This window comes from Rutilus rutilus (genome assembly GCF_951802725.1).
Source record: "Rutilus rutilus genome assembly, chromosome: 17".
In the NCBI taxonomy this organism is placed as follows: Eukaryota; Metazoa; Chordata; class Actinopteri; order Cypriniformes; family Leuciscidae; genus Rutilus; species Rutilus rutilus.
This window is the reverse complement of record NC_140230.1, coordinates 11287734-11299257: the sequence shown is the minus strand read 5'-3', so window position 1 is coordinate 11299257 and position 11524 is coordinate 11287734. Positions and strand designations below refer to the sequence as shown.

The 11524-nt window shown below is 36.9% G+C and overlaps 1 protein-coding gene across 2 annotated transcripts in view; it reads right to left on the bottom strand.

Moving 5' to 3' along the window:
- Positions 1–476: 476 nt before the first annotated feature.
- ddc (dopa decarboxylase) overlaps positions 477–11524 on the bottom strand; it is a 34765-nt gene continuing 23717 nt past the window's right edge. For both annotated transcript variants that reach the window (XM_084435424.1, XM_084435425.1), the window contains exons 10-14: positions 11088–11164; positions 5237–5256; positions 4014–4112; positions 3134–3235; positions 477–1701 (exon numbers count right to left, since the gene is read on the bottom strand). In XM_084435424.1, the coding sequence (XP_084291550.1) occupies positions 1501–1701; positions 3134–3235; positions 4014–4112; positions 5237–5256; positions 11088–11164 (499 nt within the window). In that variant the 3' untranslated portion in view covers positions 477–1500. The remainder of the gene's footprint in view (positions 1702–3133; positions 3236–4013; positions 4113–5236; positions 5257–11087; positions 11165–11524) is intronic.

The following is an 11524-nucleotide window of genomic DNA, read 5'->3' as shown; positions in this document are numbered from 1 at the left end:
ACACAATATAAAATGCACACGTACAGTAGTGGCCAAAAGTGATGTCCGGCCTTGGAAAATTGATATATTAACCCTTTATTTAAATATTAATATTGATTTATTTAACGATTTTGTAATCATATTAAGTAGTGGTGCTTGGAGTCAATTGTTTTATTTGTGACAAAGCAATTAAACATGCAAAATTGTGCTGACATATTTTTTTTGGACAGGCTGTCATACAAAGAAATTGTAATAAATATTAATAACTGATCATGTTGTAGTCAGTGCTTTTTCCTATGAGCTTCATTTTTTCAATGCATTTTTTTTTCTTGCATTGTAAAATCAAACCTGTTGCTGTAATTGCCTTTTTTTTTTTTTGTGCCAAATAATTTTGTTAGATAAAAAGCTTAACCGAGTTTAATGTTTTTTTTGTTTGTTTTGTTTTTTCATTTTTGTTCAAAGGTACACTATGTAAATTTTTTTTAGTTCAAAATTAACAAAATTTAAATAATAAGTCAATACATCATCAATCCTTCTTCCAAAACATTTTTTTGTCTTACCCTGATTCACTATGGTAAGCTTATTATAAGTGCTTATATTTTAGACCTGGCGGGATGGTTTTCACGGGAAATTGCATACATGCGTCACTCGCCCGTGTGTCTCGTCATATCCATAAATACAGAAAAGTTGCTCCGGCTACTTTGTCACTTGATATGACAAATAACCTATGCCACTCTTACAACAAAGATTGAAATCAACATTGGCTTGGCTTTTCGGAGATGCTGATAAACTGAGGGATTTGAAATGTTGAAAAAGCGAAAGATTTTTTGATCTCGTATACGTATTTATAACTCAACAGGTGAGTAAGGTATGTTATTGAACAGATAAATCGCCATATATTAGCTCTCTAACAGGGTTCATTGTAAAGCCTTATCTATTGTGAAGGGTCAATTCATTATGGTTTTTGTAGTGTTGTGCTGGAATTTATTTTCAAGAAAGTACCGTGTCTATTAATGAGTGTAACGTCTTCAGCAACTCAGCTTGAGATCCTTTCCAACTAAACTGGTTATATCTCTAAAGCCTAGTATAGTGAATGTTTTATGAGCAGTAGGATAACCATATTCATCCACACAGTCACGAGCCGAAGCACAACCAAAACAATGTTCTTCCGGAAAATGCATGCAATTTTTTTTTAAAATCTAAAGTGCCAAAACCTACATAGTGTACTTTGAAAATAATTTGATTATTTAATCGAACTTGTAGGGTCATAAAAAACTAATATAATTTTTGGCCACAACTGTACTATTTTTTTTTTTTTTTTTTTAAACCCAACATTGCTTTTAGCAGACAACACATATGATCTAGCTCACAAAAGACAAACACCTTAGGTAGACACCTTTGTGACAAACATGCACACACATTTATGCACAATTCGCAGCAGTAGAGTTAAAGTAAGACAGTGTGGATGGCAGGTGTGGCACAGATCACCCTTTTTCACTTAACATGTGATGCCCACCATAGTCAGTGGGGCAATTCCTGAAGCAGCTCTGATGCCAGGTGGCAGATGTGGCACCAAGCCTCCTGAACATGCCGTGACTCAGTAGTACGGGCACACACGGCAAAACGCAGAACGAACTTGCCTGCCAGTTGGCATGGAACCAGATGGATCTTTCGTGCACTGTTGATCCTCTTCAACAGAGTTTCATTCAATTCATTGGAGCCCTGCAAGGTTTAATACACAGCTCAGTTAGTAAATAAGACATTTTTATTTCTATAGCACCTTTCAAGAGCAAAACTACACAAAGTGCTTTACATCCGCATATAAAATGGAAATCAAACTAAGATTAGGGATTAGACATTTGGACAAAAGCAAATTTAAAGAAGTGGGCTTTAGCTGCTTTTTAAAAGTGTCCACAGATGTTAAATCCAATGGGAGTGTATTCCACAATTTAGGAGCAACAACCTCAAAGGCACAGTCACCTTTACTCTTTAGTCTAGAGCAAGGGACATCTAATGAAACCTATACAGAGGATTTCCGATTCCAGCTGGAATTATAAGGTTGCAACAACTCTATGCGATGATTTTCGCTAAAAATGTTACAGTGACAGTAATTAATTTGTGTCAGTAGTGCACATTAATCATACTAAATTATACCGCATTTATCATTATTGCACTTAAAAAGTGACACATAACAACCTACCTATTCAGTCCCACCTGCTTCCCTTTATTTGTGACAAAGGAATGTATAAAAAACAACTCCATTAAAGGGGTCATCGGATGCCCATTTTCCACAAGTTGGTATGATTCTTTAGGGTCTTCATGTAAAGTTTGTACAGCTCTGTTCACAGCGACCCGTTTCGGTGCATGTCTCTTTAAATGATAATGAGCAACTGCTCACTCTCTTCTGTGGAGCATGTCCACACAAGACACATAAAGTGCTGCCTTGGCGGACAGTATACAAATGGCTTAGGGCGGAAATATGCTGATACAGGACAGTCTGTCATAGTCGTGGGCGGAGCATGAGCAATATGACATCATGGGGACAAAACAGAACCCTGGGGAACACCACAGGACAGAAGATGCTCTTGATGAGGCATCATTTTGAACTCTGCCTGAAAAACACCTGTCCGATAGGTATGAAGAGAACCATTTGAAGGCCAGAGATACAAACACACTGCCTGAGCCTCTCAACTAATATAAAGTGATCAACAGTATCAAAAGCAACTTTAACTAAAATTCGAAAAACTTAATTTAAATAACAGTGAAATATATAAATAATATAATATATATGTATGTATATACAATATATTATTTACCTTTGCCTAAATAAAGAGTAAATCATTTAATGCAAGTTTACATCTAAAATGCGAATGAACACATTAGTACGTTTATTCGCATGAATCATGAAACAAGTATTATGAACTGGTTTGTGGTAGCAGAGACACTATGTTTTTTTTGTTGTTGTTGTTTTTTTTTACGTTACTCTTTGTAACAACATCATTTTGTGTCATTTGTGTTGCTATCTTTGCACATCTTCGAAAATTAAAATAATTCATGCTGCAATTTTCCATAGTTAACCACCTCCCAGCATCAATCTATTATAACCACAAGAAGAGATCTTTTGTGTTTCTGTAGAGAGAGTGTTTTCTCTGACCTTGAGTCTAAAGCAGACAAGGCCCAGCACAACGTCAGCTGAGATCTCAAAGCGTTGATCAGCTCTCACCAAAGACTCAAACTCTTTGGCCAACCCTACATGCTGAGACAAGATGAACAAAGCATTTTAGACATGAGATGCAGCTATTTTTTTGGAAGATAGATAGATAGATAGATAGATAGATAGATAGATAGATAGATAGATAGATAGATAGATAGAACAGAAAACAAGATGTAAATACAGAGTAGCAGAATTTTCATATTTCTTTGGGTGAAATACTCTTTCAAGTATACCAGCAGAGGGCAGTCTGTAGATTAAAATAAACAACCAAAATTGTGTCCTAATCATTTGAACAAATTGTCCTAAATTTGACTGTGAAATAAAGTGCTACCGAAATGTTTAAAATGATTGCATAACACTTACATAATAATTTTTCAAGGGATGAAGTATGTTTACGAGCTGCTTAATGCATGAATAAATTTTTTAAAAAGGAATTAAAACAAGTTAATTAAAACTAAATCCGTAAAATGATCCCATGATGGGCTCTGGAACCCCTAAATGGTTCTATGTATGACAGAACTTTATGGTTCTATATCAAATATTTTCCTCTGAAAGTGTAACATTGAACAAGAACAAAAATATCTCTTTTTTTTTTTTTTTTTTTTTTTTTTTGAATACAAAGAGTTTAATTGGCATGCACTATATTTCTTAACAAATATAGAATATGGACCAAACTTCCTATATGTGCAGAACAGAACACAATGTCTTTCAAAAACAAAAAGAGCGCACTGATTTGCGTCATTCCAAATCGTCTGTGGAGCCAAATAAGATGTGATTGGCAGGGCTAATTTGATTGACAACATGGATTAAAGGCAGTTACCTTGCGGATGTAGGCTTGGAGACCTTTGAGTCCGTACATGCGGAACACAAACCACAACTTGAGAGAGCGGAACCTACGTCCCAATGGAATTTGCCAGTGCTGAAGGGAGATAAGATGAGATGTGACATATGAACTGGGCACACATAAATACAAGAAGAAAACATGAATCACACAGACACAAACCAGTGCACATACACCTCTACTTATAAAAAAGTGTACTGCTCTCTTGTCTCATCACCTATACTTAAATACACATTGAAATATTTGTTTCTTCTGATATAAGAACTACTGAGACACATAGATAAATGATATAGTTAATTGGTATTTAAATTGGTTCTTAGATATGGTTCTCAACTGGTTCTGTTCCTGGACCAACATTTTACATTGTTTAAAAAGTATATTACATTAGCAGCAATACAATTAGCAAGCAAATACAAATTGAAATCATGCATTTAATTACAATTTGCTAAATATTTTGGTAACACTTAACAATAAGATTTCATGAGTTAACATGAACTAATAATGAACAATACTTACATAATTTATTAATCAATGTTCATTTCAGCATTTACTAATACATTATTAAAATCAAAAGTTGTATTTGTATTAGTTATTGCACTGTGAACTAATCTGAACAAACAATTAACTGCTGTATTTTTATTAACTAACAAATAGTAAATACTGTAACAAATTAATTGCTCATTGTTATTTCATGAACTAATGTTAACAAATACCTATAACACATTATTGTAAAGTGTTACCAATATTTTTTATATTTTTTATATGCATATAATTTTTCATTTTTGAATGCATAAACCACAGCAGGATTCACTGGGCTAACACATGGAACAAACACTAAGCTATATATGTTTTTATTTATTTAACCAGATTACCAGTAAAATGGTTCTTTCACAACTTCTTTACAAGCTAATAAATTAATACAGATAATAACATATCATAGGTTTACAGAGATAATTGGAAAGCTAAACAAACATGATCTAAACATGAGCTAAACAAACATAACCCCTAAACCTACCCAGCACAGAATTTTTTTCACAGAAACCTACCCACCCTTTACATTTTAAAAAAAACATAATTTAATATGATTTATAAGCTGTTTTCCTAATATTTTTTTGGGGGGATATTTCATCTTTGTCCCCAAAACAGGGTTTACCTGAACCACACATGCACACGCACACAAACATTGCATGTAGTATACTTACTCTATAATCAGTGACAAGTCCTATAAAAAAAAAAAAAAAAAAAAAAAAATTATTACGTCAAATCACACCAACAGGAAAGCTCAGGTGTAAATATATACACAGCACAACAATGATTCTTTACAGGTAACAAGCAATAACATGTTCAAGAATAACAGTTTTTTTTTTTTTCCATCTGGCCAAGCCTGTAGATAATTTAATCAGGAAGTTGTTCATGATAGAAATGGCTTTAAGGTGTGTATGCATATGTGCGCGTGTGCGGTGTGTGTGTGTGTGTGCGTGTGTGTGTGTGTGTGGGTTGAGAGACAGGGCTGCTCTTTTGTTTTGCTGTCAGCGCAATTACAATCGTCTGCACAGCTGCACACTGCCTACAGACACATGACCAAAGAAACCGTCTTTGTTTAGCCATGTTTATATTGCCAACAAGCAACAGGCAGCTCATTGGTTGACGGATTTGAGAAAACTACAGAAATAGTAGGAAATCAGATTAATGATATTGAATTAGATATCAAAATATCAAGAAAGTGGCATCTGCAAACAAATAAAGAATTTTACTTGTATCCATGGTGTAAAGGTAATTTTTAGTGAATGTTCCCTTTCTAAGAGGAACTCTCAACACTGCGTCTTGGATTGACGCTATGTGGAACGCCAACAGTGTGACCGGTGTCTGAAGCACATGTATATACACAACAATTTCATTGGTCGACAACATTCAATGACGTCATTACCGGAACACCCACACGTATAAGAGGGCGTCTGAATTAGACAGCATCAACTCTTTTTGTCTTCAGGAGACACTTATTTGTATGTGCAGGTGAAACAAACGCTTCGGATAGAGAGTGTTCGACTCCTCGAGGAAGCTGGATGTGCTTATTATGATGCATTCGCGAGACTGAATGAAAGAGACTGGTAAGAAGCTTTGTTCTTCCTTGATTCTCACCCAAGTGGCAAGGCGGGATCAATCGCGAAGATTGTAGTAGGAGTGTGGGAGGAGTCTGACAGGAAGTCTTTTACCTTTCAGGACTCCTCCTGCTAGCTCTACTTTCATGCCAGTTTCTAATCTCAAAAAAAAAAAGAGAAGAAAAGAAACTAATTAATGTGGAATGTTTAATTCTGAGGGATTAGATGCAGAAAGAGTTGAGGAGGACGTTATTAATAAATCCGCCCCCTCTGCTGCCCCCAAGCTGATAGCAGATGTTGCTGGTACCATCCAAGTTGAGGCAGATGTGTTTGATGAGGGCCAGTATATTGCTTATAGTGAGGTCTCCTATCCTGCCAGCTCTGCCTACGGGGAGTTGCTGAAGGTGATGGCTTACGCTACGACTAGGCTAGATCTGGTTTGAGTGTGCGAGAGACAGGAAGTTGCTTGTAGCACTTTTGATGAGCGATTCCTGTCAGGCCATAACTGTCCCGCTCCAACCCAGCCTTGTGTTGGGGACGCACGTCCTGATTTTGGTACACTTTAAAAAAATTCTAACCTCCCTAACTCAAAATTTTCTAGTGACTGATAACATCTAAATTTTTCAATTGGCCCAAGTGAAATTCTGTAAATTTATAAAATTTAATGTACAGATTTTCACTTGGGCCAATTGAAATTTACAGAATTTCACTTGGACCAATAGGTGGGTTTCAGTCACGTGATTATGATGACGCGCGAAGGCGGGGCGATTTCAGATGGAGGGCAGGAAGTAAACACGGAGAATACGTCTATGGAGGAAACCGTTGCGGAGTGTCCGTATTGTCCCTTTAGCCGATTTTTTTGGACAGTCCGTTTACACGTTCTTTTAACTCTGACCCATATCCGATTTATGTTTACACTTGCCATACTATCTGAAACATCGCGCATGCTTAAAGGGTTCAATTCTCTGCACAGATGGGCGGACGTGAAATATGCTTGATCCTAGCTCTGCGATATATGCGAAGTTCGCCAAACATCACCATGATTATGAGGCGAAGGAGGACGAAAAGTGCCATCATTGCACATATGCTTCAGTTATTGTGTGTGAGAGAGATCTCAGGACTGGTGGGAGCATATTGTGTTTAAAATATTGGCTTTAACCGCGGAGACGTTGCCTAATGCCTCAGAAAATCCGATCTGCCTGTTTACATGACAGTCGCATTGGCACATATCCGATTTATTTCCACATATGAATGAGGCCTGAAACCGATCTGGAAATATCAGAATGCATGCGTTTTTTCCCTGTTTACACTGTCATAGAACACATCGGATCTGTGTCACATAGCAAAAAAACGGAAATGGGTCACGTTTCACTGACAGTAAATGAGTAAGTAAATGAGCATTTAACGACAACCTAATGCTATATAAACACAGACACAAAAAAACACGTTGGCTAGCTAACATACCTCCGACAAAGTGGTCGCTGCAGACACGGGCATTAACAGACTCTGCTCCTCCCGACCGCAGACGTAACTTGCGTTAAAAATCCACTTTTTACGGCGTTGTTCTGTGAGCTTTTTACATTTCTCACCTTTATGAGTGACAATCTTCAGTACTCTATAAAAACCCTTTCCCTTTTCTCGATTAAAACGATTGGAGCAGCCGTAAACTACACAAAACATTGGCATTTTTCAGACGGCAGATCCTCAGCTATTTCACTTCCTGCCCTCCATCTGAATTTCGCGCTCTCGCGATGCAGCAGCGTGACGTCACGTGAAACCAACCTATTGAAAAATTTAGATGTTATCAGTCACTAGAAAATTTTGAGTTAGGGAGGTTAGAATTTTTTTACAGTGTAGATGAGTTGCTAGGGTCAACATATTTAGTTGATCCTGGAACAACATTCCTGTCCGGAAAGAACCCTCCCCTATTGTCTGAGTTTTAAAGTAGAATCCTCCACTCCCTGTTGTAACCTCAAAGGTCCTGTTGAACATACAGCTCTTCTTAGTATAAGGCACCTTTGTCAGGTGCTGGGAGTCTTGGGACCCTAGAGAGATGTGAGTGTAGAGTAGAACCCTCCCCTACTCCCTCTTGGAGTAGAACCCTCCCCTACTCCCTCAAGCAGTCCCAGAAAACCTAACAAGTATAGGTTAATTAGCCTTTTAGCAGCTCTTCTTGTTATCAGGCACCTATTGTCAGGTGCTGGGAGTCTTGGGACTTTGGACAGGTTTGAGTATAGAGTAGAACCCTCCCCTACTGTGGGGTTTTAAAGCAGGGTCCTCCACTCCCTGTTGGAGCCTCAACCAGTCCTGTAGAACCTAACAAACATAGGTTAAATTAACTGCTTTTAGGCAGTTCTTCTTGTTACCCTGGACAGGTCTGGGCAGTCCTTCTGGGTTGAGTGTAGAGTAAAACCCTCTTGTCCTATTGTCTGGGTTTTAAAGTAGGGTCCTCCATTCTGTGTTGGAGCCTAAACTGATCTCTTAGAACCTGGCAAGTAGAGGTTAATTTGCCTTCTGGCAGCTCTTCTTGTTACCAGGCACCTTTGTCAGGTGCTGGGAGTCTTGGGGTCCTGTACTAGTCCAGTCAGGGTGGGAGTGCCATCCCCTGTACTGGGGTAGTAGAGCTGAAGCTCCCCTGCGGCTTCCTAAAGGTTAGAGTTCTATGTAGAGAGGAAGGTGTATAGTTATTCTAAATGAAAATGTGTTTGCTCCTTCTATTGGTAGTAGTAGGCCAGGGTAGCATATAAAAATGGTCTCCCTGGGCCAGTATTTCTGAATGGCTGTGTCAAGCTAAAGAAGCTGTAAGAACTAAATCTTAGAGCTCTGCTCCTGGGCCACAGATGGCCAAGGCTGGGCCCACAAGGAAGGGAGGAAGGTTGAAAAAGGCTGTGACTTTCCTTGTCACGGGGGCATATGAGCATGGGTAATGGTTGAAGGGAATATTACCACTTGATGGTCTATGAGTCTTAGGATGCGCCCTGTATGATTGACGCTTCTGACTCCAGCTAAACAAGTGTATGTAGAGTCAATAATGCTATGCCCATTGTGGTCACATGCACAGCTAATGAGGCAGGCATTCCCTCATCATGGCAGAGTGAGTATTTGTCCCCTATAGCGTTGATCCAAAAATGCAGTGTTGAGTTCCACTTTGAAAGGGAATGCCTCAGGTTACGAATGTAACCATGGTTCCCTGAGAAGGGGAACGAGACACTGCGTTTCATTACCATGCCTCATTGCTCCAAGATGCAGTGTCTCGTTTCTTCTCATCGAGCCATGGTTACATTCTTAACCTGAGACGTTCACATAGGTATTCTAACTGAGCAACCACAGGTGTAGTTCATCACACTATGAACATGTTTCATTAACATTTGACAACTAGAAGCACTGATGCCAACTACTTTCAAAGGAAAGTAGGTAAAGCCTGCTTGAAAAGTAGCTAATTATCACTAGACACAATGTGATAATTAGCAATAGCAAGCATCTGTTTGCTTCTTTATTCTCTGTGTTCACATACTGTTTTTAATATAGCTGAATTCATAATAGAGCTGTTTTTACTTATATATTTTTCTGTTTCTGTCATCAGACAACAGAACAAGTATGAAATAGTCACAGAAATTAAATCAAACTTGACAGTTTTTTATGGAATTCTGCAGTATTTAATATAAGCAGTGTTGGGGGACATTAAAAAGTAATGCATTCAAAATGCTTTCAAACCAAAAGCGAAAAGAATAAGCCTCAGACTGAAGGAAATGCAAATTCACTCCTGTACAGTAGAGGGCACAGCTCAAACAAACCTTTCAGCTGTGCTGTCATTCTGGATTGGAGAAGAATTGGATGCAGGAGAAGAAAGTTCAACACTCTTACTTTAGCAATAAAACCAAAACCAAAAAATGAAACCGAAATGTAATGTTTATATAAAGTAATTTTTGCTTATTCGTATGGTTGATAAATTCAATAAATAGGAAAACAAAGTAACTTATTACTTATTTGAAAAAGTAACAAATATTTTGTTGTACATTTTAAAATAATGCGTTAGTTATTTGAAAAAGTAACAGATGTTTTAAATTTTTAAATAATGCGTTACTTGAAAAAAGCAATTTGATTATGTAACTCATGTTACTTGTAATGTGTACAACACTGAATATAACTGATAAGTGCATATCATTATTTTTTTATTTTTTTATTCATGTGCCCTCGTAAAAAATTCATGTAAAAAAATCTTTACTCAAAATAACATTCGTAATTTGTTTCATACCGACTTTAAGACTGTTAACAAGTAATCAGTTCCAAGACATTTGATATTACATTCAAATATATAAAGAACATTTTTTATCTTAATTTTGAATTTGTTAAATGTTTTTGATTTTAAAAAAAATGTGCCAGTGCTATTTGTCTTCAAAATAAAATGTTATATTAATATTATTATAATTAATTATAATATTTGGATGTCTAATGCATTTTTAAGTGTATCTTAAGCATCCAAAAAATTTTTAATAATAATAATTCAGTCAGTATATTTGATATACATAACATACTGTATGGGAAATACTATATTTTGCCAAACACACATGTATAACACATGCAAAAACACACTAAATCTACTTGAGGTCAGTGTAGGAGGTTAGAAAGCTGTTGTTTACCAGCACACAGAGAGGCTTAAAGAATACAACAGAGCACTAAGGGGAATAATCTGATCGAGCCTTCAGTGTGATGTAAAGTGGATGTCAGCACAAAACGTCATGTCTCACTAATGAGGATCACGGTCATCCTCTTTACACCTCATGCTAATGCACTTCAATCTTTTATTAGTGTTATTATAGTTATTATTTACAATAACGACTGATAGTTTCCAGTGCTAAACTAACCACCAATCAAAATTTGTAAGATTGTGTCAGCAACTGAAATGTAATGGTATATGGTGCAACGTGATGTAGTGATGCCACTGATAAATTACCTGACTCTTGGTGATCATGCTTTAGATAAAGCGGCTCCATTTTAAATGCTCCAATAAGGTCTGATCTTTTCTTCACCCTGCACAGAGACATTCACATTCATCATTCACAGAGTGGAAGAGACAACAGTCAGTTACTGTACATCACTGTGTGTACAGTATATATCATTATTATTTAAATGTTTAATAATGGCTATATTAATATCTTATTTGGTATTATATTATGGATCCTGATGTGACAAAGAGTAAGATTACTGGGTGTATGCAAATGCTTTATCTGCATTTTTTTTAACAAAGTTAGTTTTTTCAATATTAAGAAGCGTTTTGCCATGTAATTTTGTTCTAGTGTGGCTTAAAAGTATCTATAACAGTTTGGCTCACAGACCAAATGAAGCCCCAGGGAGGCCAGAATGACTCAATGTTTCACTGAACAAACAAAG